This window comes from Haemorhous mexicanus, chromosome 1 (genome assembly GCF_027477595.1).
Source record: "Haemorhous mexicanus isolate bHaeMex1 chromosome 1, bHaeMex1.pri, whole genome shotgun sequence".
Classification (NCBI taxonomy): domain Eukaryota; kingdom Metazoa; phylum Chordata; class Aves; order Passeriformes; family Fringillidae; genus Haemorhous; species Haemorhous mexicanus.
In genome coordinates this window covers 84447981-84475899 of record NC_082341.1, presented here as the reverse complement: position 1 = coordinate 84475899, position 27919 = coordinate 84447981, and the positions used below count along the sequence as shown (strand labels likewise).

At 37.7% G+C, this 27919-nt stretch overlaps 1 protein-coding gene across 4 annotated transcripts in view; it reads left to right on the top strand.

Moving 5' to 3' along the window:
- The window catches only part of TENT4A (terminal nucleotidyltransferase 4A), a 58236-nt gene extending 30896 nt beyond the window's left edge, over positions 1 to 27340 (top strand). Inside the window, exons 9-12 of one of the 4 annotated variants that reach the window (XM_059855094.1) lie at positions 3793 to 3893; positions 4148 to 4320; positions 15598 to 15756; positions 25113 to 27340. In XM_059855094.1, coding sequence (XP_059711077.1) covers positions 3793 to 3893; positions 4148 to 4320; positions 15598 to 15756; positions 25113 to 25289 — 610 coding nt within the window. In that variant the 3' untranslated portion in view covers positions 25290 to 27340. Of the gene's footprint in view, positions 1 to 3792; positions 3894 to 4147; positions 4321 to 15597; positions 15757 to 25109 lie in introns of all 4 variants that reach the window. The other 3 variants (XM_059855086.1, XM_059855109.1, XM_059855099.1) reach the window with 3 other exon arrangements.
- Positions 27341 to 27919: the final 579 nt, after the last annotated feature.

The window sequence follows — 27919 nt, the reverse complement described above, 5'->3', positions numbered from 1 at the left end:
CTGAGGTCATTGCCTCTTATACTTTCCCTTACTGCGAGAAGAGACCCATGTCTACCTGGTACAGTCTCCTTTCAGGTAGTTGTAGAGAATTATATGGTCCACCCTAAGCTTCTTTATTTCCCATGCCAAACAACTCGGATCTTCTCAGGACTCAAGCTCCAGGCCCTTCACCAGCTTTATTGCCCTTCTTTGGACTTGGTTTTGAGATCATTTTTCCAGTTCTGTTTCTTGATGAACCACAGGAAACCTTAGCAGATATTTGACAACAAGCTCTCAATAAACTCTGCTTATTGATTTGTGTACCTTTAAATAGTGGATTATCTGTTACCCTGTCTATGGCCTTCATATTAAGGTGTAATTTCATATTATACCTTGCCCAGGCTAAGTACCTGTGTACTGTCCAATGTCAGCTGTGCTGTTCCTTCCTTCTTAGTCTGAATCTTGCCTTGCATGAGATCTAGCAGCCTTGCAGTCAGAAGATGAGTCAGATGGACTTTCTGGTCTGACTGAAAGCGATTATCTCAATGCTTCTGTCATGTCCAGAGCTTGATCCAGCTTGTGGCTGATGATGGGTAGATCAGAAGCGACAGAAGCATCAGGAATTCACATTTGGAGCAAGAGGGAGAGAGAAGTTTGTACCCTTTCATAACCCTAAGTTGTGCTGCTCTGAATGTGACAAAAATCCATCCTTAGGTTAATATTTATGTTTTGCAGATTGGGATGTTGGCTCACACGCTGTTCTGTCACATAGTTGGCTAGGAATGTGTGCTCAGACTGCATCTCTAAACAGCTCTGCAGCCACGTTTGGGAAGCTGAGGAGGTCATATGCAGGGAAGAATGGAAGACTTGGTTTTGCTGTCACATGCCCTTCAGTATAAATTAAACTTTGGAAATCTTCTGTATTGTGCTAGATGCGGTGCAGCTGGATAAGGGAAAGACCTGTAATGCCAACAAGTCAGAGTCTGCAAAAGCCTAGGCAGTTTTCTACTGCGTGTCTGGAGTTGTCATTTACAGATGATATTCTTCAAAACAACCACAGCCAGCTAGAAAGTGATCTTTCCATCTCTGTGCTTGGAAAGTTGTTGGGTCTCTTCCTTATATAAAATATAGAAATATAGAAAATATAAATATATATATGTAAAATATATAAAATAAACTAGTTCAGTAAATAGCTTATTCCTGGTCTTAACTATATGATAATATTAAGGGAAAAAACTTAAAGGGGCATCTTTCTCAGGAGACCTGTCTGATTTTACTAAGCAGTTAACAGTATTTTTTCATGTCTTCCAAACAAGCATATTTGAAGAACTGTTTGTCTCAGACATCTGTAGAAATTGTGGCCTCAGTCAAAATAAAAGCCCCAAAAGCATGACATTTTTCACAATAAAGGCAGGGTAGATTAATAGGTCTCTTTGTTTTGTTCCTAAGCATTTTTGGTGTTGAAAATCAATTTCGGCACAATTTTCAAATGCTTATTTTAAAAAATTGTTCTTTGAACCCATGGATGTGCTTGAGTCCCATACATAGGAAATGGTGTTCTTTTGAGATCAATACCTGGCTTGATCACACTTGCTTCCTCTTTGCTGCTTTATTAAGTTTATGTCAGTTTAACCTTGATCACCTTTCAGCTTCTGATGTCTCATAATGAACGTCTTTAATTTTGCTGCACAAGCATTGTAGCATGGGTCTGCCTTTGGACTCCTGACCTTATAACTTGGAGAATTTCCTTTTTTCTACCTTGATACCATAAAGGAGAGTTCAGAGCTTTGATCTCTGTGCTCTTTGAAATGAAGTAGTGAGAGAACATATTCCCCCATTCTATGCACACAACTCTTCCACAATTGTTGGTGTAGCCGTCATTTCGCCTAAAATTTTCTGTTCTTTGGTATATCAGTCACCCAGTCTGATGAAAATGCCAATGTCTGTTGTTCATTTTGCTTCTGCTATATGAAATTATGAGTCTCTGTTCACTTCCAGGACAGTCCTCCAAGGAGCATCAGGTTTGACAAACTCCTTATATGTAACAAGCTTGTTAGTCAGCCCATGTTCACTTTCTGGTTGTGAGACCACAGCTGGTGGTAGTTTTGAAATTTGTGTAATCCTAGAGTAGAAGCTCAGCTCTTTCTGAAGGCCTTCTCAGATGAAACTTTTTAACTGCAAGATTTCCTTCCCTGTCCTGGTGCTGATGAGACCCAGCTGGTGCATATTTGAGTCCTATATTGGTGTTGCTCTCTTGGGAGCTGCAGCTTTAGGGCCACAGCTGAACCTCTGCAGTTTTGGTCATCCCTATCTTCATTCTGTCTCTTGCTCATCTTTGAGACTGAGAAACCAGAACTGCTTGTTATGTCATGGGAGTATACATCAACAAAATGTGATCCTCTGATTTATTTATTCTTTTCTTAGTGTGCTCTGCTTAGCTATTGAACTGTGGGTCCCAAAGTTGATCTTCAATTATAACCCAGATCTTTAATTTCTGAGTGGTGACAAGCACACCTGTAATTCTACATGTAAAATTCAAGATTTTATTTTCCAGCATCCATCATTTTATCCACATTACACATATAGAATGGTGGATGATGATCATTGTGTCCTGGTGGCCCATCTGCAGCTGCACTTGGACTTGTAATTTAGATGATATTATTTGGTTCAATGTTTGCTGGACTGACCTTTTCAGTACTAACAGTAACATGTCTTTAAAGTCAGAAGACTAACATGGAACATGTGATATTTGGTCTTGCATGAAATAGTAATTGCTAGGATAATAGGAGAATTATTGCTACCTAAAGGGTTGCTGTGAAAACTAGTTAAGATAGTCTAAATATATTAGGTTTTTGTATGTCCTGCCTTCCCATTGTACACCTAAACTAAAACAAAATTCCAGTACCGGTACAAGGTACCTTTATGATGTGAAATACAAGATAAACTTTAATGTAACCTTTGAAGGTTAAAAAAAAATAACATTACCTGTTCCACAGTGGTAACTTTGCACAGCCCGTTTTTGTACAATAGTAATTTCTCATGTATCTTGAGTGTGGAGTTTATAGTTAGTGATTCAGTGACTAGTCTCTAAGGTAAAGAAACCTTGAAAATTTATCTCTCAAACAAGAAGACTCAAGAAGTATGATTCAAATAGCTGAATGTTGGGAAAGTGTGTTGGAAAAACACTACTTTGTTGATAACTGGTCACTGTTCAGCAGGACCAGGTAAGCTTTTCTCTGAGCCTCTTACTGTTATGAGTTTATTGAAATTCTACCTTGTTTTGGAGCCAGTCTGTTTCTTATTCCACTACCTCACAATCCATGGTACTTTGTAATTGTGGGAGCATTATCACCTTATAAGTTATTCTGTAAATCCAGAAGCAAGGATTAGTGAAGGTCTCTGTCTCCACACAACCAGTTGTGATGCTGGGATGTTTTTTGTCTTCTGTACATCCCATACCTGTTTATAATCCAGATTTTGTGGAAAAACTTCCTGTATGGAGAAATGCAAGAACTATAAATTGCTTTTATCAAATATACTGTTATCAGCATGTGCATTCTTTATAGTTAATATGCATTCCATTTAGAAATACGGAGTAAAAATCTTACCTGTGTGTCGCTGCTTGCATGTTAGTATGGTAAAAGAAAAATAATATGAATATAAGTGGTGTGCTAAAAAAAAGAAGGTTCAAAAAGATTCTTTGGTTAGGGATATCTTAAACTGACTTTGAGTGTAATTTGGTAGCTTGTTAAAATGCTTGCAAATATGTAACGAACAGTCTTTGTTTAATACTTAATTGAAAAATTTTTTTAGCACATTAGGTAGAATCATCAAAGTGACCCAAGAAGTGATTGACTACAGGGCCTGGATTAAAAAGAAGTGGGGGAGCAAAATTAATTTATCACCTGAACTTGGTAGGTATAGCAGGAAACCAACTTAAAATTTTTTCTTGACTTTGATGTAATTCAAAATACTCATGCCTTGAAATTAATCATTCAGATATACAGGAAAAAAAAAATAAAAGGAGCCTGTAACTTTCTAACCCAAGATTAGTTTTCTCTGAGCCTGTTTTTCAATTAGCTTGTTAAATTGCAGCTCTTCTTAGACTTCAAGGCCCATGTGTTTGTATTCTGTGCTCTTAAATGATACTTATGTTTTCTGTTAACAGATAATAGGTTGAAAATAAGAGACCCGATAGCTCTCTGCAATGGAGAACAGCAGCAGAACAGAGACTCCGAACCATCTTACAATCAGCACTTGGCGTTGTCACTGGCCAGCACACAACAGTTATCCTCTGGTTCATCTGCCTCTTCTGTGTCATCGCTCTCCAGCAGTGACATTGTAAGCTTTTTCTTTTAATGGGTTAAACTAGTGAGTGGCAGATATTATCTTCAAAGCCTCAATTGATGCAGCAGTATATATAGCAGTTAATGGGATACTGTCTCTAAACAGCAAATCGGTAATGTCCTCTGCTCAGAAAAACTACTGAAATCTATTTTTTTTTGTTTATTAATTAAATGGGTCTTACTTCCATCCTAAATCTTTGGTACCCTTTGTGTTAGTAGTTAGATGCAATGAAATATAACAACCCAATTTAACAGTAGCTACTTAAGTTGAAGAGGAGAAATGTCGTCTTATATCCTTCCATTAAGCAAAATCTTCCATTGTCAAATTCTGATCCTTGTTCCCCATGCCTGAATTTGAACATGAACATTATATTGTGCTGTGAAAGGTGAATAACACTCATTATTTTTAGCCAAGCAGTCAGTTCATGTTTTAATGGTAACAGGGCACTTGCATAAACTCTTGTCAGCTTCCTTATTTAAAGTAGTTGCTGGCTTTTATTATAACTTCCTGGAAGAGGAGGCTGCAGTCTCTTGAACTATGTTCCCAGACTCTTTTAAGGTTCTGCCAGGTGGTTTTGTTTTGGTATAAAGCTAAATCAGTGCAGAATTGGGCAGTGCAGATTACAAAGCACAGCAAAGCAAGACATGAGCGGCTCACTGTAAAACTTCTGAAGCATTTTGTCTTAGGTAAAGGCATTGATGGAACGAGATGTAATATGCAGTCAGCTATGACAGTGAATAACTAGATGATGCCAAGAGAGGTCCAAATACCTGTTTCTTGACTGCTTTCAAAAACTAATCAAATATGGAATTAAAAATTGGGAATTGTATTCAATAAAAATTTAGTAATTTTTGAGGGACAAGCACTGCCTATATATGTTCTGGTTACTTTCTGTAAGTATTTTATGCTACTGTTCTTTTGGTGTTGAATTGCCTTTTTATGCCACCTTCAGTAAACAGAACAAATGTTTTAGTTTTACCATCTGGCTAATGAGCAAAGAACAGCATGATACTTGCCAGTGATACTATTAGCCGTGCTCCTGGTTTAAGTATATCAGTGGAAAAGATTTTGCTGTAATAAATTTTTATGAAAAATGCAAATATTTGCTTATTACATTGGGAGTGCACAGTATTGGGTGGTGAGTTGTTATAAACTCCCTGTAGTCCTGTTTAGCCTGATGTTGAAGGTGAAACTTCATTGCCTGATGCCAGAGAAATTAATGAAAAGTGAAAAGGATCTAAACAAGATAGAACTGAAATCAACTTGGGCATTCACAAAGTAAAAGGAAATGCTATGTTTTCTAACAAAATAAAAAACCACGTCCCTGTCCTTGTGAGAAAGGCCAGGTCATATATTGGCATTATGTCCTTAGCAGACTGATAGAATGTTAACTTAATTTGGAATGGAATGGCAGGTTTCTAAAAAATGACTGAGTTCATCCTACTCTTACTCGGGTGTGCGAAGAGGAGAAAGTTCTGGCTGAGCAGTCCTGAGCTGCACCTGATTCAGGAAGAGAAGTCTATTCTGCCATACTCATGTGATGTGTGCCATGATCTGGCATAGTGCTGTGCCCAGGTTGCAGCAGAAGAACATCTGGCATGTGTGACAACTTGGTATTTGTGCCAGAACTTCTGGTTCATTATTAATAGGCATGATGTGATGAGCTTTTCAGTCAGCTTCAGAAGAAGGTAATTATGAATATGGTGCATCTCATCACTTTAGAGTTACACGCAGTGTTACCTCTGATCTTGTGGAAGGACTGTTCCTCAGAAAGGATTCTTTATTTATTTAAAGTTAAATCATCTGAAATTTTCTGGTACTGGAAGACTGAAAGCAAGGTATAGATTATAAAGAAAGTGCAGGAGATGAGGACACCCCAGAGTTAGAGCTTGCTGACTTCTTCCCAATAATTAAGGTTTTATTTTAATAGCAAGATAATATTACCTCTGTCACTATTAACCTTAAACACAAACTCTACGTTGTTTCAGGAAGTGTTTTCTTCATTTCTGCAGAATATCTTTTGCTGTTTATGAGGTGCAGGATCCTATCTATTAAATTGTAGACATTAGATAGCATATTTGCTTTTCTATTTACTGCTAAAGTTTTACTGGTAATAGTGATCAAGTGCTCCGTTCTGAGTTCTACCTGCCAGTATAATAGAAGTCAGCTTACTAGTGTTGAGGAAGAGGAAATAGGCTTGAAAATTTGTGACATTACTTTCTCACATTGCCCCTCTCCAGCCGTCCACTGAAGTAGTTGTATTTTGAAATCATCACATCACTGTTCACTGGTGATAAGTCTGGAGGCGTTGCATATATTTGTCAACATGTCCTGGAAGCAATATTGGCAGTATATATTAAGTGTGCAGGCATTATCAGAGCAGTGCAGTATTGCTCACAGGGATCCTAGAATTTATTTTTAAACCCTGTAGTTTAATAGTTGGTTGCAATGCAGCATGCTGTTTGGTTTTTAAAGATTTGCTCCCTTGGAGTTCTGACAGCATTACAGGTTTTGCATTAATAATCTGTAAATATGACTCAGCAGCTGAATGGATAATTGTTCTGGTGTCTTGGACTTATGGGTCTGTCAGCTAAAGCAATGGTTATAGATTTATTCTGGCAGCAGGAAAACAGAACAATAACAAGGAGCATGTTTTTCTCAAGACAAGGGTTGTCATAAACCTGAGCTAACGTTTAGAAGCCAGCCTCTCAATGTCTGTTATGCTCAGAAAATTGGAAGAAAATAAGAGCTTACAGTTACTACCCTGAGTTCTCCATACTGGTGGCAACCTTTTAAAGATGAGAACTTAAGTGTCACTGACGAACAAGAGAACTGTCTTCTTAAAGGACAGTCTTCTCTTTGCCCATATATTTTAGATCTATGTGCTTTTTCTCAGCATACCATGTGAAACTCAGGAGGATGTTTACTTTCATCTTTGCACATTTAGGGCTAATTTGCAGGAGAACATGCTTCTGGGCCACTGTATGTCTGCACAGCCCAAAATTAAGAACTGGATCTAATGAGACCAGATGATAATTTGAACAAAAGGTATCCTTTTGTGAATTTCCCAAAGTAGCAAAACTTTTTTCAAAATGCCTTAGTCTAGCACTCTCTGGCCAATGAAATTCTAGCCATGCTGTCTTTAGTAGGTGTTCTAGCCAACTGTAAAATCTTAATAACAAAGGACAGCTTTTCAAAGGGCCAGTAAATTTTGGATCAAAGACATTGTGGAAGAGAAGCCTGTTTTCGGGTATCGCTGTAATTATTAGTGGGAGAGCTGTTCAGTTAATGGGATTGTCCTACTGTACATGTCAATGCAGAGCTCTCACTTAGCAATACTTCTAATATAGTTCTGTGCTAAATATTGAGTACTAAAATTCCTGCTGTGTTACCTTGGCTCTGTGAAGAATGTAAATGTTAGTGATCAGGAGCAAACTAAAGAACATGTATTAAAAAACTTAATGGATACAAGGAATCTGCTTATCAGAAATATCAGACTATTCATATATTTTTTCAATTATGTTAATTATCAAACTGATCTATGTAGTAAGTCTTCTCTCAATGAAGCTTTCTGCTGATTTCAAATGCCCTATGCTGCCCTGAAAAAAACAGGTATATTCCTCACTCCTGCAAGCAGGTAAGTTGTACAATATGATGCATTCCTACATGATCCAACAAATGTTGAAGTGAGTAATGGAAGATGTTTTATAAATGTCTTTGCCATCAAGGACAGTGCAAAGTGTCCTTATTTTACTTTATGGAAGCCAGAGTCAAACTGTTTAACAACAGAAAACAAGCCTCTGGCATTTAAAAAAAATCTCACCGTGGTACTGAGTTAAGTCATTGCTATGAGGATCTGAAACCAGATGAAATGAGCTATGTTCACCCCCAGCTCTCTACTTGTTTTGGGTAGTTACAGATGTCAGTCTCACAATCAAGCAGTGAACAAATTCCTCTTGAAAATGCTATGTTGGTTTGGTTTCTATTTCTGGGTGCATTTTTTTTTTTCATTCTGGACCTGCACTCTATAACTGGTGACCAGGATTTCTTGTTGCTTAAGCATTGTGGAAAAATGCTCTTCATTAGCTCAGGAAGTCCAAGAGTAGTGCTGGAGGATATCTACTGTGTGATCAACAGTCTCTGCCAAGTAAGAAATAATCCTAGGTATGTTTTTGCAGTCTCATTTTGGTCTGGTTTGATTTCTGGTGCTAAGTATGTTGTGCAGTTCTGATAATGTTAGGCCAAGTAAAGCTTAAGATTTTATGTGACAGTGATGGCTGCATATCAGTAGCAGATAAAATGGCCCATAGGAAATTCTTAAAGCCCTTTTCTGTTTCCTTATGGATATATAATGTCCAGTCCATCACAGAAACAGTAGTCTTAGAAGTGTGTTTCTACCAAATTTCATACACCTTATCTCAGTGTTTCTGGTGATAATGTTGTGTGGGCTTCTGTGATGAGATAATTTTGTGAAGACCTCTGAGTTCTGCAGTCAAGCCAATGTAGCTAAAGTTTCAGTGAACAAGGTACCCCTGTAGTCTACCTTTGGAAATGACACAATCCTTGCCTCTTTTTAACATTTCCAATAGCTTCTTTGAGACTGTTCTTGAAATTAACTGTAACCCTTTCATCAGAATGTCAGTGCTTGATCTGCCCATGGGTCTGCCCATATTCTCTTGATCAGCTAGAGAATATGCTGCTGAGCAGAACCTTCAGTGTTCTGTGAATCTGTCTTTTCACTGTATTGAAGTATTTTGTGTTCAGTACCTTGACTGGATGCTTACATTCTGAGACTAATATATAAATATGACTGATAAGAATAAGACTCATTGTTCTTTCTGTTCTGCTGAATGCATACAAAATCCACACTGATTTTTGGAGCTGTTACTTGCTTTACAGTAATGGTGGTTTAGTACTTGAACTCAACATAACTAATGAAGTTATCAACCATCTCACCTTCCTTCCTATTAGCCAGACTAAATTTCAGCTTATTAGCAGGAGCTATTGTGCTTCCATATTTACAGAGAGGTGATACATGGGTACATGACATATCTTGTCTGGATAGATGTTGTGCTTTTTAAAAGTGATTAAATTTGCAGGCATGAGGTATGCTTATCTTCAGTAGAGAGACAGACACTTCAGAATATGTAACAGCTCTTCTTGAAGTCTTGTTAAATCCATTGTAATGACAGATTAATTTTTAGAGTTGCAGTTGAAATTGTGTGTATAAGGAGTGGGGGCAAAAGGAGGTTGCCTAATAAAATTCTTAGCCTTGAAAGCAGGAGCTACACAACTTTTTCTCTCTTCTTTTTACGTGCTTGTATATTCTTGTGCCCTAACCAAAGTAACTGTTATGAGTAGTTGATCATCTTTGTGTATAATAATGCAGGTTTTGTCTTAAGCTTCTCCCCTTCCTGAACAAATAGAGGCAAATTCTTAAAAAAGCCTCTCTTAATGTTTAGCCTTCGGAGAGATTTAAGTGCTGACTTGCAGACAAGCTTGTCTTCAAATAAAGCAGTGGGCAACACTGAGTGCAGAGACACAGACAACCTGGTGTTTACTGGGGAAAAGCATTTAATTGACATTCGATTTGGGGCATTTAAGAGTTTAAGCCTCCAAATCCTTAGAAATGCCATTATTTTTTCTTATTCTTGCTGTTCAGATTATGAACACTTCTGTGAATTAGAGGGGAACAGACTTTTCCAGTGCTGCTTTTGCCTATTTTCCTCTTTCACTGTATGGCCCCATGTTTGTTTTCAAAGTTTTTAACCTGTATCTCTGAGAGTGTGGAATTTTATACTGTCTCATGCTTTTCTTCAGTTTTTCTGTACCAGTTCCTTGAGCAGTCTCTTCTCCATATCCACTTGAACTAAGAGTAAATTTCTGCAAAGCTGCAGGAGGCACAATTTTGAATACAAATTCTAAAGTAATTTTATTTAATAAGTTATTCTAAGCAGCAGAGGCTGCAGAGGGAATCTGCAATTCAGCAAGTAAAGTGGGATTTTACTGCTGTGAGGTCAGTGAAGTAAGGAGACGAGCACATAATTTTTTAGAAGTTGACTTCAGACTAATTTCTGATGCCAAAGCATAAACTGTAATCTTGCATACCTAAACATTCCCTCCCATGAAAAAAAAAAAAAACCTCACAGAGGTACCTAAGCCATTTTAGGATGGAAGAAAACCTAAATTCAGTATTATAGTTTACTATGGTGCATGTTCAGCTTTCATAAGGAGTCCTGTGCATAATTTAAAAATCAAAGTGGAAATATTTTTATATTGTTAGCAATACAGACCAGTTGAAAGCCTGTGAAATAAGAGTATTGGGACTACAAATGAAGTTTTAAATTACACAGTCTTGGGACCTTTTTTATTTAAGATGGCTTATCTGAAATACAGTGAGTATTGATAAAACATGGGATAAGCTTGCAGTCAGGTCTCTCAGGGTGTAATGAGGTGCGGTCGAAGGGGTACTGGGTTTGTGTTTAATCTGGTACATGCTAATTAGATAATGTTTTCAGTTGTCTTTCTGTAAAACAAACACTAATGCTTTTGGAGGATGCATATTTTTCAGTTTGCTTGTGTATCCTATATTCTTTCATTTCTGTCCTTCTGTAAACACAATGACAAAGATATTTTCTTTTTGCAATGAAAGGCAGAAAAATCAACCAATTTCACCTTAATTCAAGACTTATATTGTTTATAGGCTGGCCAGTGGAAGTGGAGCAACTATATTGATGCAGATTATCTTGTGACCTTCCGTAGAAGTAGAAATTTTGTTCATCTCCATTCTACTTTATTTACACCATAGTTGAAGTTATGGCTCCACCTACCAAGAAAGGAAATGGCACACAATGTGGAAGAAATGGAATGAGGGCAGGGGGTGATCATACAGTCACCTTTGGAAGCATGGTGATTTCTCAAGCACAGTTAAGTAGGCTGGGGCTAAAGCCATTCGAGTGAGAGCATGCATTGAAGTTCTTCTCCTGTGCATGGATACAAACTGGGATATGTCTGGATACAAACTAGGATGTGTCTGAAGTCCTCTGGTGTTGCTTTATGTTGAAAGGAATGTGGTTTTGCATGTTACTAAGCCAATTCAGCAATAGGATGTATTTGCTAGCCAAATTTCCTTTCATTAGCTGCTCCTGCTTTTCTGTACTGGTGTACACTTAATCCTGTGGTGAGCTGATTCAGAAAGTGAAGCTAGTAAGAAGGTGATTTCTGTGGTTCACCTCTGTGAATTAGCACATCAAAATGTCAGATGCTAAGACAGATGTAATGGAGAAGGATGGAACGGGAAAAGAGGCAGAAGGAGTAAGACTGGCAGCAGTCATCTGTTAAATCACTGTAATTGTAAGTAAGGAGAGGAACACTTGAAAATGTACACTGTCAAGTGTTAACTATAAAACAAGACTTTTCAGTTCTTTGCTTTCAAAGATGGAACAGAGTGTTTACTGAAGTGATCATTGTTCTCTCACAGCTTCCAGCTCCTGAATGTTGTGGGAAAGAGAAAAAATATTGTTTAATTAATGGAAGAAATTTTGAGGGTGGAAACAATAAGGATCTTTTTGCCAAGACTTTTGTAGTTCATTCTTAGAGATGGGGGTGAAAACCCAAACTCATCACGCTATCAAGAAACTTGCCTTCTCTTGTTTTAAGTTTTTATTTCTGAGTACTGACTTTAGGATAGTTAGACTCCTTTAGCATTGAGGCAGACTTAAACACACTGGGATCGTGAATTAATCTTAGGCCACTTCAGCTCTTAGGAAGGTACACTGTCTTGAAAATCGAAAGTTCTGAAATGGTAGCTGTTGTTAACTGAGAAGTTACTAGGTATCTTAAGCCTTGAGTTATTGATGGAATTGAAATAAACTCTTATGGCCAGACAAGTCAGTAATGAAGTTTTGACAAGTAAATATTCTCTTGGTGATGGGGTCCTTAGTCTTCTTATAATGGGAGATGCATTTTGCAGAGAAGTAAATTATTTTACTTTGTTTTCATCCTATGTCAAGAAGAAAAGTATGGATTTAAGTTCTTCATGTTTTGTATGATTGCAGTGCTTCACTGTTTCTGTTTAGGCAGAAGTTCATCAGTCTTTCTAGGTGTCTTCCATACTTTCTCCTTCTCCAGCATTAAAGTAAACTAGAGTCCACAGTAATCAGGGCTGTGAGTAGTAGAAATCTTCCTTCTGCATAACAAGTTCTTAATCAGGAAGTTGAAACTGGTTAAAGAGCATGTTTTAAAATGGAAACATCCCAGGAGGATAAACCTGCATCTGTTAGTCTTTCTTGGTTTCCAAAAGGATATCTTTACACGGTATTTTCCTTGCCGGATGAGGTACTGCTGTGAGGCGCAGTCTTGTAGCTTCATCCCTACATTGTCTGCTAAAATCAGTTGAGGGATCATACCCCTTTATTTATCTTTTTTAATGTGACCTCTGTAGCTCTCACCCTAGTAGTGGTTGGAGCTTTTGTCTTCCAGATGTGTACCTAATGTGTCAAAAGAGTTACCTCCATGTATTTACTTGTAGGTCATCTGAACTTCTGTAGTGTCTCAGGTTTGCATGTTACACTTAAGAATCTGGTGCAGAAGACCAAGAAAGATTTAATCCTTCTGTGTAGGCTGTGCTTACAGAAAATCAGATTTGTTCACATCGGGCTCAATTTTCTGATCCAAATTTAATCTTTCAGTTTAAGAAGGGTAATACTGCTCTTTACAGAAGTATTTTGATACTCTCAATAAGTCAAGAGCATCAAAATATCAGTAATATAAGTCAGTCAGTACCAACTCCATACAGTAATGCCATTGGCAATCCAGGATTGCCTTAGAAAAAAGATACAATCTGCCTGTATGAGATGTGTTTCAGTAAATAACACTTGAGGCAGAAAAACATACCTAAAAAAAATTAGAATAAAGAAACACAAGCTTAGTTTTTGGTGAATTCTAATCTCAGTTAAATGTTGTGATGCTCTTTTCTCTTCCATCTGCTACTCTTTTTCTTTTGAGCAACTTTTTGTTGCTTTAAAGCCTCTTAGAAATCTCATTAATGAGAAGTGTCCCATCTGAGTTAGGTATGTGAACCTTCAGGGATCTAAGCAGAAGTGAAGGGGAAATCCTTTGAGTGGAGATACTAAAATTGTTCTTTGGTCAGGTTTGTGAAGGCTGCATTGCAGATTTGCACATTGGTTTGGCTAGACAATAAGATTCCTTTCTCCATCCCATTTGCTAGCTCATGGGTACTTGTGAGCATGCTTAGAACTTGTCTCTTCATTTCCCTCTCTTCTCATTAGCTTTCTAATAAATTCCATGACCAAAAGTGTCCAAGGAAACTCATCTTTGTGAAGACTTTAACCTATTCCCACAGTGTTGATGCTGTAAGATTGAGCAAAGGAGAAAAATGCCACTAAATCCAGGCATCAATTAAGCTTAATTTTTGGTCAGTGTTACACCATGTAGTTTCCCTCGATGATGAACATATTTATTAAATAATAAATATCTGATCTCATCTCATCTGATTTCTGCACAGATTCTTTTTACAAGTATGATGTGTCTCTAGTGAATTCATGATGCAGTTATCTGCTTCACAAAGGCATACTGTAACTTTTACCACTAGTTGAACTAATAGGAGAGCAGCTCCTTCCTTTCTAGATCTTATTTTTTAGTAAGCACAACTTTATACAGACCAATAAAAGACTGGTTGTTCTAACAAATTGGTTTTATTGAGGACTCTTTCTACCGTGAGTATTCAATTCAGCTGGGATGCAAGTTTTGCTTTGTAGTAGCTCATTGCTTAGGCTGCTCAGTATTCACAGTTGTCAGTCTCACTTATATCATCTTCTTCCCAAGAAAAGCTTTTAAACATTCTCTTGTTTCTGTTCTTGAGCAGCCTATTCTCTAACTGAAGAATCTAATTTAGAAAACAAGGCCATTTGAGGGCAAATAGTGCTGGAGAGATATTTAAAGTTTGTGATTTAAGTGAAGAGTCTTTGCTTCCAGGCGATTAATCTTTAGAGACAGAGCAATAGAATACTTTAGTAATTACTTCAACAGTAAAGATCCATGATGACCTGAGCCAATAATGCCTTTTAATGTGGTAATTTCTAAACTACTAATTGGCCAACCCCAATCTCTTGCTATATTTTGAACCTAACAGCTGGCAGTGGAAAAAAGGCTAGTGGTTTGGGATAAAGAATAGGTCTTTCCATTGTTTTTAAGTTCAGAATGCTTTGGAGTTAAGAATGTGGTAAAAACCAGCAGTGAAATGTAGGGGATGCTACTTCTGCCATTATGTTATGGCTGAAAAATAAGTTTTACAAGAGTTTTTGTGTTTAAAGTTGTTTTAAAAGGCTGCAGCTTGCTTTCCACCTTTCTCAACTTAGAAAATAATTGATCATTTAAGAGCTCAGGTAGTTGGGTATTTTCAGACTTCAGAATTTCCTGCAAAGCCCTGGATCTGCGTTTTTCTCCTTGCTGTTAGGTGCTCCAGACACACAGTACTTTAGCATCACCAATATGTTTGCTTAGGATGCATCTGAGGTAGCAGGTGATCAGGCTGGAAGGAGGAAGAACAGTAATCAGTGAGATCAGTTCCATTGCAGTATCTTTTCTGTTATCCTGCATCCATCTTGCTTTCCCTGAAGAACTATCCCCCAGATTTCAGATGGAAAGTGAGGGGAGCAGAACTCCCCGAGAGCAGTGGCCTGTGTGACTGGTGCATATATACTGGTCCTGAGGGGCAGAGCATCAACTACTTTCTTGGGAGGTGGAGCCCTAACTTTACTGTTGCTGGGTGGAGTAGGGGAAGGTTATAACAATTACAGTGAGCCACTTTGCCATATAAATCAGTACACTCCAGAACACTGTTCTGAGGACCAAATCTGTCATGACAACTAAAATTCTTGCCCTTCTGTCACCCAGAGTGTTGCTGTTCTTGTTCTGTTTTTTTCCCAGCTTTTGTTCTCATCTTCTAGTTTGAATTTGCTAGAGACATAACTTTGGCTTTAGATTTGTGCTGACTGGAACTGACCTGTGATTGCCATAGACCTGTTGACATTGTCTTCTTCATGGACATTCAGTTAAACTTTTGCTGGATATATAAAATAAACATAGTGCTGGCTTTTATTTTATTTTTTTTTTACTATTGAACAAAAATCATTATGTTTTACAGTATTCACTTGAGTTGATATTTGGGTGCATTTTCACGTGCATAGCCTGTATATACTGTACTTTCTGTAAAGTTGCTTTTCTTTTCCCCTTTTTCTCTGCCAAAAGGAATCAGATACACCACCTTGCACAGCTCCTAATGTTTACCAGTTCAGTCTTCAAGCACCGACTCAGCTTATGGCCAGTTTAGCGCCCGCATTGCCCCTGCCAAGTGGTAAACCCCAATCTGCGCCTCCGAGAGCCCTGATAATGGCCGCCAGTAATCAGGTATGAGCCAGCAACTCTGTCACGAGCGAGCGATCGCACCGCAGCCGCAGGTCATGTGCGCTGGGCTGTCAGCCTCTGAGCATAGCCAGCCTTCACAGAGCATGTGCTGGGGTCATAAAAGTACTTACCTGCTGTGTCACAGCTGTGGGGAGAGCAAAGGGTGGGAAAGGGTTTGGTGTAGAAGAGCCCCTCCACAACACAGACACCTAGGAGTAACTTAAAGGAGGAGTGTCAGGTGTGTGACTCCTTAAGTTGTATTTGAGAATCCTGGTGCCCAACTGGTGGGATATTTGTGCATCTTTAGGCTCTTTAATTTCCACCACCATATAGGTGGTGGAGCTGTAAGATAGTTTTTGAATTTTAAGGAATAGTACTGACCATTCTAGGCTTATTTTGTTGTCTTGATTTTGAATTATTAGATTTGGTTACACTTGTAATATTCTGTAATACATATTAAGGGTAGAGAACAGAAGATTAATTATGGATATGTGCACAAGGTTTTTTACCAAAAATTAAATGTGTGCATAATTGTGCTGGGACCTGAATGTATTTTGGCTAATGTATCTATTCTGGTACAACCTCAGTGCCTCTTTCTGCAGGAAAACACTCCCCCAGTCTTGATAATAACAGCTGTTAGTCAAACATGCCTCACACGAGGCTTAATGCAAATTGTGGGTTGTAGGTTGCCTGTGGTAACAAAACAGTGAGCTGGTTTCTTTGAAACTTAGTTTTGGTCAGTTTCTCTTCCTACTTCTCCAAGTCCCTCTATGAGAGTTCTTGGGAATCAAGGGCCAGGAGGTTTTGAACTTAATGCCTTTTAAAATTTGGTTCAGCACTTACTTCATGGATCTTCACTGGACACTCTCCTGTTTGTCCTTATCTCTGTTCTGGGGAGCCCAGACCTGGGCCCAGCACTTCATGTGTGACCTCACCTATGCTGAGTAGAGGGGAAATGATCACTTCCCTTGACTTGCCTTTGGTTTTAAGCTTCTAACTGATTGCACAGATTCTTCCCCTCCTTTCTTTCCCTACTGCTCAGTCCCATCTAGGCAATACCAGCTTAGCTGCACAGGAAATGTATTAGTGAGAAGCTAATAGAATAAATATTCTTCTATTATAATGTCTGCAATTGAATATTCACTGGCTAGTGAATACAGTCCAGTCTGAAACTTCAGAAGTTTTTTAAGAATAAAACTGGAGAGTTATTTTAAGTTAAACTTCATCTAAAATACAAACTTGGTGCAAATTATTCTTTCCTTAACAGCTTTGCTTTTCTGAAGTACCCTGGAGCTAGTTAGCAGGCATGCAGTTGTTAGTACAAAATAAGTTGGCCCTGAGTGTTTCCCACAGTTGGGAAGAGGCAATGTGTTGTGTGAATTTTGGATGTCTGCTAGAATTTTGAATCTTGGAAAACAACTGCTTTGTAGCACTTTTTCTGGCTTTCTGTTCCTTGACTGTCCTTTCGAGTGATTGTTAACTATTCTGTTAGTAGTTTTATAGTACTTAAATGTTTAAAAACAGGAATTTTTTTTGTGGCTTTGTTTAACAAAGATGTGCCTTTGAGAATCACATTGAATCAGAAGGATTTCTTGCTACTTGTAGCTTAGAAATGGGATAATAGGCTATTTGCATTGAATTTACCAAAAGCTTTTATTTTGTGAAGTAGAAGTGGGGTTTTTTGATGAAGTTTATGATTGAATCAGAAGTAGGAAATGAAATCATTTTACCCAGAATACTGTAATTATCTCCTTTCCACTTCCAACTTTCTGGAGCATGACTGTGCTAGATTAGGCTGGTGGCTTTTCTTTTGAGTGGATGAGATTTGGCTAGCTTATAACTCTTAATAGGTACACTCTTACCATCTTAGAGGACTCCTGCCCTGATAGATTTGTGCATGTGTAAGACTTTCTTAAAAGCAAGTCTTCTTTCACATTAAAAAATTTTTGAAAGGGACTCATTTGTCTGCATGGTGTCTTCAGCTTTTTCCCTGGCAACTTTTTCCACCTCAGTTCAGCTTGGAAAGCTGTACCTAGGTATTGAATACAACTCTCAAAAGCAGGAGGTGCCAAGAGCATTTAACTGTATTTTGAACAAATTACTGCCTTCTAGGCAAGTTTGCTGCTGTTAAAGCTTCCTGCTATTTTCATTTTTGAAACATGTTTGGTGTGATTGCCAATTCTATTTATGTACTGCATAATTAATTGGAGAATTTCCAGGTAGTTCAGGGACTGATTAAGCTCCTGGCACAGGTCTGTGTGCTTTTCAGGATCATTATCATCCATCATTTTTCCAAGGTAATAATTTTTCTACTCTGCTGACAGCATTTTGAAATTTTACTTGAAGTTTATGAAGCAGTGCTGCCCGTTAGAAATAAGCAGAAAAAAAGATGTTGAGACGCGTGTCCAGATGAGTTGAGGGGGCAGAAGTAGCTTGGTAACTTCCCAAGGAGAGAAGGGGACTACATTCCCTGTTGCTCCTTTGAGATAAGTTTAATTCATGCTGGATTGCTGTTCACTAGGTTACCAAGATGAAGACAGAAGGAATTTTATTTTGTCAGAAGAACTCTTTAATTTAACTTTTAAGATGCTTTCTTTTTTCACCCAAAGGGGGTTATGTTTTGATTCCAAAGTATCTAAAGCCAGCAAACACCAGTCCCTCTGCTGCACTGGCTGGCTTCTAGTGTGTCTGAGGAAGTCTCCAGTAAAGATGAGTGGTGTCTGATCGGGAATATGTTTGTAGCTTTGGAGACAACTAGGAAGTGAAACCTTAATGTCATTGCTGAAATACCACAGTCAAAACCTGTAAAGAGACTTGCAGGAGTAGATTCTTTTTTTTCAGATTCTTTTGAGTTTGGCCAAATAAGGCAGAACATTAGAGCATTTAAACTTACAAACTGCTTTTTCATATTGCATTTTAGGCACTTCTGTGGCTAGCATACTTTGTTTCAGAGTTTTCTTTTATCCAGAACAATTGTTAATGGTGTTGCTTTGTCTCACTAGTACTGCTGACACTGCTTGTATCTCTGAGATGATTGCTGGAAGGGTTAGCAGCTTTGCTAACAAAATTGGTCGGGGACTTGAGTCAAAATTTCTTTTAGATGAGTGCAAACAGTAAAGTGTAGCTCACTTGGATGAAGGATAAGTTTGTAAAAATACATTTTAATTTGTGTCAGTACAGAAGTATGCTGAATTCCCTTGGTATATTGAGATACTTCCATGTTTTCAGTATGTCAGCTTCAATTTAGAAATTACCTGATTTGTTCAATGGCATTTTTAAGCTGTTTAGGTACTGAAGGCTTCTTCATTCAACCAAATGACATTTTTGTTATTTTTTTAATTGAGAATGCTCTCATTTAGGGTGGAATAATTTTTCAGTGTCCGTGTGTTCTCATAGGAAGTAGGCTATGGTTGTCTACTTTGGAAACAGTTTTGATTCTCAGTGTCAGACTCCAATCTTCTGTGTGTGACAGAACATTGTTTGGTTTTTAACACATGAAAAACTTAGGAGAGGATGATAAAGGATTTTATTTCCTTTTCTAAGGAAAGAGGAGAAGGAAAAACTGGATCTGAGTTTCAGAGATTGTTCAGCTGAAAACAGTACTGGAGATTTTTCATCTAGGTTGCCCTGTGCTTATGCAGACAGTCTTTATGTGGTGTTATCCTTCCTTATGGAAACTGATTTAGCCTGACCAGACCCTGGATAACTTAATCTGACTGTTAGAACAGAATGTTGGATTAAGTGCTCTCCAGAGGTCTCCATATAAATGTCTAGTCTAGATGTTTAAAGGACTGTATGAAATCCTCTGGCCGCATTGTTGGTTGCTTCCTGAGTTGCAGGAAAGTCTACATAGTAGTTTCTTAGAAACATAAAAAACCCCACCATAAATAAAAGATTTATGGAAATGCAGAAGCCATACCTTCCTTTTGTTAACATAGTATTCCTTTATCTTCCAGTGTCATTGTAATCAGATTTTTGCTCACAAACTGAGATAGATTTGATTAATCACATATGTATTTCCTCTTCAGACTTTTTCACATGTATTGGTATCACCTCATCATTTGGAAAGAGTTGTTCTTACTGTAGTAATAGTTTTTCTGTTCCAAATCAAAAGTCAGAATTCTCAGTGAGGTAAGATTTCTCTTTAAGGTCTGAAGCTGTCAGCTTTGTGCTAAAGAAGCTATTATCTCTTGTTCACTGTAGTGACAAGTATGCAGATACACTTCATGGCCCATGTCACAACAGCAGCAAAGTTGCAGTATGAGTTCTGTCTTCTGGTAGCATTGTTTTGACTCTTGCCCCTCAGTTTTGAAACTTGAGTACTGACAAGATCAGAAAGGGTATTTATTTCATGTGTCATTCTAGTTTCTTTACCATAACATAGTTCACTATTTGCTGCAATGCTGATGGTAGTGTCCACTGTCAGTCCCTGATTTTGGGGACTAGGCCCTCTGCTCTCTCAGATACTAATTTATCTTGGAGCTGCTCATACTCATATTGCCTAACCTGTTGTGAAAGGTGAAGAGAACCTTGACCTTTGTGTGGTAGCTCTGCCAGTAATCTATAATGGAGTGAAATAAGAGGTGGAATATTGAAATCATCTGTTCCCTTGAAGCTTTTATTTTTCCAAGTTCTCTTGTGCTGGAAAGTAAGAAACATCTAAAATTTCTTGCTTTTGAGCTCTTTTTAGTCCCCATGTGGTTTTTCCTTTTCTTTGCTGTTCTTATGGTTGGGTCCATAAATTTCCCTTTTTAGTAACGGCAGAAAAGAGTTTGGGCTCATTTTATAAAATCTATTCAGGACTCAAGATTTTATCGGTTTTAGCTGAAAGTGGCCTGTAGGTCCCAAAAAGAGAAGTGTCTTTGTTTGCTGTGCTTTGAACCCTATTTCCCTAGATTGCCATTACTGAACAACTTTTGGAATAACTTATTTTGGTTTGTCTCTACTTCAGCTTAGAATTCTAAACCACATAGAAATCTTACCAGGTTAAGAGTACACCCAGATAGCACATGCAAATATCTTGCAGAATCCTGTTAACTAATCTAAAGTAATGAGGCTAGGGTGCCTAATAATTGGCTTATTGCTGATGTAGTTGTGACTAAAATGTTGGTTAGGTCATTGTCCATTATTTCTCTGCAAAACAACAAATCTGTTTCATAAAGAAGTTAAATTTTTTGGTGTATTTACAGATATTATGATCAGAAAGTCGGTGAGTGCTACAAGCCTAAATTAGAGAATTTGGAAATAATGCAAACTTTGTGAAATATTTCGAGAATGCATGCTAGGTTATTTAAGGGATACTTAAAATGTTAATGGTACATTAAGGTAGCACTGAATACTGCTCTGGTATTTCACATGAAATGGTTTTGAGGTGTGTGAGTATGATTACAAGTCTGATCAGCTGCAGACTAGATTCAGTCATGGCCTTTAATCCTCTTAATACAAAATACTAAATATGTGATCTTTCAAAACTGTCTTATGCCTTTTCTAAGCTTTTCCTTTACCTCTGTAAGTACTTAGCAATCATTTTGGAGCACTGTATGCATAATTAATTTTTAAGTTGAGCACAGATATTTTTTAGCACAGATACTTTATGTTGGTACTATATATATTACCAACATTTTTCTGCCTTTCTTTTCTCCCTACTTTACAAGTTCTATCAGGCATAAAAAGAAACCTAACTAAAGACCAGAACAATTCAGAAGGCTGTTTATGTTTAGACTTCAGCTCTGTTATGTTACTTGTGTTATTTCAAATTGCAGGGGATTGATTTTTTGACTAAAAACTTTCTTTTTGAATAATGGCAGTCTTTAAATGTCAGCAGTTTTGTACAGTAAATTTGCCAGTATTTAAGAATAGAAATTTGGTTTCCTTAGCAAATAATTACTTGGAATTTCTATTGCAATCATAATTGTTTTCTTGAGGTTTTTTTCTGGGGCTTTTTCTTTTTTTAAATTTTCCTCTGGGTTTGTTTTTCTTTGGTTTTTGTTTGGGTTTTTTTTGTTTTTTTTTTTTTTTCTTTTCTTTGTTGGGGTGTTTTTTTGGTTGGGTTTTTTTTTTTTGTTAGATTCTGCGAGTTTTGTTTGATCTTTCTATTTTATGTTGGTTTTTTCCCCCTGGAAGCTTTTTCAACTGGGTATGTGATGAAGAATTTCACCTTACCCCCACCTCCAGCCTTGTCTTAAATGTGAACTCTTTAGTTTACCCTCCAGATGTAGCAGATTATTCAATGCAGCTAAAAACCAAACCAGTTCGACCTGTTCTATTTGTTGAATCAATAGCCTTAAGATGGGAGAGATTGTTCTGTCTAGAGGAATAAATCCAAAGAAGTTGAAACTTCTAAATTGAAGATTTCTGTCATATCACAGAGGAAGGGCTTTCTTTTTAGATTATCTGATCTCTCTAGACATCATCTACTGCAGATGTCGTCTCTCAGTGACTGTGTGTCCTGAGCATGGGAACGTCCAGAGGTTTGTGCACGGGAGATTTCCAAAAACAAGAAGTAAATTTCTTTTATCAAAGGTTCTGAAGGAAGCTAAGTGAATGATATGTGTCCCATTTTAAAAAATTAACTAATCGGAAAATGAGGAACAAAACATTCAGTTTTTCTAAAAGATTGAGTTCATCAGGAAAGCCTTGCAGGAGTTTGTGCTGCCTAATATCTAAAAGACACTGGATGAAGCCTGGTGAAGTTTGCTGGTGGTGTGAAGCACCTTAAGGGCTACTTGAGAAAAGGTCCTTTCAAGGTGATGGCGAGGAGGGAGAGAAATAATTTAAACTTGGTAGAGAGTGGTAGGCCCTGAGCAGACAGTTTCTTATAAAGATGACATCTTGCAGAATGCCACCAGTGAGTATAATTTTTCCATTTCTTACCTCATCAGAGGAAAGTCAAAACACAAATGAAAGCAGAATAGGGAAAGTTGTCAATAGTGATCAAACACATGGAACTGCTTCTCTGTGAAGAATGAATGATTGTTTAACCTCGACAAGGGGAGGTATATGAGCTAGGTCTGTGTGGTCATCAGCTGTATATGAAAAAGAGAGCAGAATGACAAGAAATGTTTTACTCCAAGAGCTGATTATTCATCCCATAGTAGGCTCAAATTAAATGTGATGCTCATTTAAGCTGTGAAATGCCATAGCACAGGATGCAGGATACTAAAAGCTGATGGTTTCAAAAAAATGAGCAAACTAGTGAACTTGAGAACTTGTGAACTTGTTGAACTTTCAATAAACTAGTGTAGGTGAGAACTGGTAAGATAAAGGTATCATCTCTGACTGAAGTGGTCCCTGAGTCAACTTCCTTAAGCACCTCTCTCAGCTGGTGAGTCATAAGACTGATGGATTCAGATCCTGCTCCAGTAGATTGACAGTGTTTATCTTGATGGCCTAAAAACAATGCAGAATGCTTCATCACAAGCTCGAGTTCACGTTCTGGCTAGGTTATGAATCATTCTTTGAAGGTTTGTTTACCTTTTGAGCAAACAAGGGGTATGACATCTTTTAGGATACAGGTGGATGCACTTGTCATGCTTGCTGTGCTGCTTGTCTGATCTTGGGGTCACCTGCCATCCTGCTCCCAGTAGGTTTTTTTGGTGAATCCTCACTGATATTGAAGAAGAAATTCCCAGATTTTTCACATTTTCAGCTGAAGTGCATGGATTGGCTTCCTGGAAGTTTTTATGCTCCTTGATCAGTTTTGTTCTGGTTGTTCAGTAGCATTACTAAAGTTTTCCTCTTTCTTCAGCACATAGTTGACGGTCACTGTGATGACTGGCTCCTTTTAGTGTTTTACTATTTTAGGGTAATTTTTAGTATTTTGATGTCATTTCAAGTAAATGTTTGTATATAATTGAGTCAGAGCTATACTTACTGAACTAGAAAACTTTGCCCAAGGATGTGACATGGTGTGTTTGCTTGAAGGACCACTTGCCCAAAATAGAAAACATTCTGATTTTTTATAGTTTCATGTTGTTTACTCGCTAAAATATCTACTAGAAGCTATTTATGAAAGATATATTGTTAAATAATGTTTGGGGAGTGGTATCTCCTAAATATGGAAAATTCTCAGCTTGCGTTTCCTTTTTCTGTTTGTCCTTGAATTATTTTGCCAGTGGTAGTCTGAGAACAACACTTGGTGTTTAGAAGTTGCATGGTGAAGGTTGATTAGGTTGCTGTAGGACACTGTATAAATCAAAAATAATTTTAAGGTTTTTTTGCCACCCTGCAGTTAACTGGTTGTTCTTCAACACTGGTCTTCACCAGTTTGTCTTTCTGGATGCTCAGTGTCTCTTCTAGTAACAGTTTGGCAGTTTGCTTATGGAATTATGCTTTCAATAACTCTTTTTGTTTTGTGCACACAATTGTGGCTTGGTGTTCTCATTTCTTTCAACTTCGCACTCGTTGGGAAATACAGAATATGAAATACCTGCAGCTACTTCAGTGTTCCAAGCAATTGTCCCAAATGTTAGCTCTGTGTTCCTGTGAAACCCCTTAAGGTTAGAATTAGCTCTTGTTACAGGCAGTCAGCTGCCTGTTGAGTTACTGCTGTTAGACATCAGGAAAGGTTGCTTGCATTGATGTTACCAATATTTAGGAAGTCTTTCAGTTTCATCTTCTGAAACTCTTGTACCCAATTTAAGTACATACACATTAAGCCAACTTATTTACTGTATGTCATTAAGTGATAGAGATACTTGTAGTGCCTTATGATTATTGCAAATCCCCCCCAAAGAAAGTGTTCTGCTACTTTTCTGATCACATAATTGTTTTGCCTTGGTCTGCATATGAGGTACAGTCCAGGAGCTGTGTAAGCTGATGATCAGACCAGTAGGATTTTCAAGCTCCTCACAAACCATACTTTGTTAACCCTTCACTGATTTGAGATTACGGGCAAAGCCGACTTGTACTCCCCATGCATCAGCTCATGTGATCATGCCCTTACAGTTCTCCATGAAGTTTCTGAAGGACTGAAGTATCTCATCTGGTCATGCTCTTGCTGAGATACTCCAAAATATACTCATCTGTCACAATTACTATTTAATGTGGAAGTTCTCTTGTGGTTTTATAAGGGAGTTGTACAGTGAGTATTTTTCATCCTGAGATCCGAGGGTGTTAAGGATGCTTTGAAATCTACACCATTACATTTGGAGGACATTTTCTTCAGAAAACACTTAGTAAGCTGTTAGTGCCTTGGGACTTGCACAGCTACAAATAAACAAGCATGAAAAGACCCATTGCTTCAAGCAGTGTTTTGTGGAAGTGACTTGTATGTTGAGGAAATACAACTGGTAATATATGTTTTCTTTGCGGTTTTTATGCCTAAGCAAATGCTGATCTTATTTTGTTTTTTTTAGCAGCACAGCGGAATGAAGTTTTCCATGAAAGGAACTCATAATCAAGGCAACAGCTACAGCCCTGTCAGCAGTGGAGGCATGAGGCAACCAGTTGGTAACCGTGGACACCACCAGTACAATCGTAATATATGGAGGAGGAAAAAACACAGAGACAGCTTGCCTATTAGTCTGAGCAGATAATGGCAGATGCCAAAATGACCTTCCCTGTTCAGACAAACTGAGTGAATGCCACTCCACTTGAGGGATGGAGACCAGCATCCAGCACATCGTTTTGTTGGTGTTGCCAAATATCTGCAGCTGACTTCTTTGCATGTTTCTTTGTGTGGTGGTTCAGTCCATCTTCAAGAAGTAGTTGTGCTTATCTGTGAAGCCTTATTCAATGTGGAAGTTTGTTTTCTGCCTTCCCACAATGGTTCATTCAGTGCCGAAGCAGCTCTGACAATAGAACTGCAAGGACATTTACAAATGCTGTAGCTTTTTTGCTGTGGCTATATCTGTTCCTTTTCTTTTATTTCAGAAGTGAAGGAAACTTCAGCCCCTTGGAATTATTTTTTTTTCTTCTTTGCAGCAAATCAAGCTGGGAAATCATGAAAGTGAATTTGCTGCTCTCCTGTTTTTTTTTTTTTTTCCCAAAGCTCAGTTTTTTTTCTCTGTAAATATTGGAAGTATGTTTTGTGCAATAACTTGGAATTTTTAATTTAATTTCATATTATCACATAAGTTATATTTAAGGGGAAGAGGTTTTTTAATTTACAGATCCTTTCCCAGGTTGCATTATCTAAGTTGGGGTCATAGTTTTGGCAGGTTGTCTGAGCAGTGTTATAAACATGACATTTGGTAATATTTGAGGCTTCCTGATTCACAATGAAAGTGCGATTTGGCTTACAGTTTTAAGAATTTACTAAGCTCCAAAGCATTTTGACCCTGTGTTTTTTAGCTCATTGTCTGGCCTTTATCAATCGTCTTGCTCTGACCAATGAGTTTTAATTTTCTTTAACTAGACAACAAATCGAACATTTGTAGTACCAGAAGTAAAACTTTTGAGAGGAATGGGAAAAAGGTTGGTTCAAGTCCTGATATGAAATTAAAAAGCTGTGAACTACATGCTTTGATGCATTTTAGTAACATAACCTGTTAATGTTTGGGTTGAAACAACACTATTAAACAGAGGTACCCGGCTTAAGGAATGTGGAGAAAGGAAATATGTTGATTCCATTAAGGAATCTGTATAGTAGTATGCATTAGTTCTGTTAAGAGCAAATATATAAAAAGTACTTCAGCTGCTCTAAGCATTACAAGAAGTATCTTTTAATGTGTTGCAGGAGAGCACAGCCCAGTGTTGTACACAGTATGAGTGGCTGGCACTTAATTTACAGATGCATACAGGTATACTATGCAAGTGTGTATTGCCATGACAAACACTGTCTAACTTTTTGAAAAATGTACATCCTGCCTAACCCTGAGTTTTTAAAGCACCATAGTTGTCCTGGGAGTAGGTCACATCTCATGCCCTCTGACTTCCCTTTTTTTAAGTGAGAGTTCTTAAGCTATACAGAAAACTACAGGTGAGTTATGTAAGTCCACTAGCAGAGAAAGCTGAAGAATCCTGTTAACAGGACATCTATACTGTGTACAGATATAGAAGGTTTTAAAACTGGTATCTGAATATTGAAATGAGGTGTCAAGCATGAAGCTTTTTAATATGCTGTATGCCTTTGAAGCAGAAGTAGTTCATGTTATTACTGAATCTGTCAAACACAAACAGGTCCTTTTGTGAGGGGAGAGAGGGCAACATTCCAAACTAGAGTAGTGCATATCTGTTTGCAGAAAGTTTGTCTTAATGCTCCAGATTCATCACAATAACAAAGTTCTAAAAATTGTGAGCTGATTCATAAATAATATCTAAGGGCTGTTACATGAGCCTGTACTGCTTAGTCTTCACACACTAGCAATATTGAGCATAACTACATTAAAGAGCCTTCAGAGGCTTTAATTGGTGTCTTATACTAGTGTCCATTTTAAAGCAAAACTCATTTGAAAAGTGGTATCATGTAACACTTCAGTCATGGTGAACCAAATGAATTGGCCTGGCTATCACTGTGGTTATGTGCTACAGGTTTAAAAAAATGTTTAAATTTTTTGTGTGGACAACTATGTGGAAGCTAAAATTGACATATTTTTATGTAAAGTTTTCTATTCTTTGATTTTTAATAAACTTTGGAGACCAGTCACTCTTCTGTATTTTTTTTATGGGATACTAAATGGATGAAGTGAAACTTGACCTTGTCCCGTTCTTTGATGTACACTTTGAACACCTGCTTTAAATTGTTCATGCTGACCACCTTCAGAATGAACTTGGAAGGTGGATGGGTGCCCTCCAATGATGGTGATGTTTTTCTGAAGGGAGCAGTGAGCATGGATATTTCTTTTGTACTTGTGGATTTGGTTCCTTGATAATGCAGAGGAGCGGGAGGCAGTGCCTGCAGTATTCTCGAGAGGAGATCAGCTGACTAATTCCTTGGGATGCCTTAACTTTTAATTAACTTTTTTTTTTCCTAGTTCCTCCCTGTAGTTTTTAAATTCCTTTCAAAATCTTACTTAATCTAGGTTTCAGCCTCCTCAGAGATTGGATGTATCTTGTCTTTTTTTTTTTGTGGAGTGTGAAAGGACTCGAAAGTGTCAGCAGCTGACTCTAATAAAAAATTTTTAAAAATGAGTCTTTGGAAGGAACCAGTGTGTGTGTGTATATATATATATATATATTTATGTGAATGCTGAGAAAGGGAGCTGAAGTGTTTTTAATAGACAGC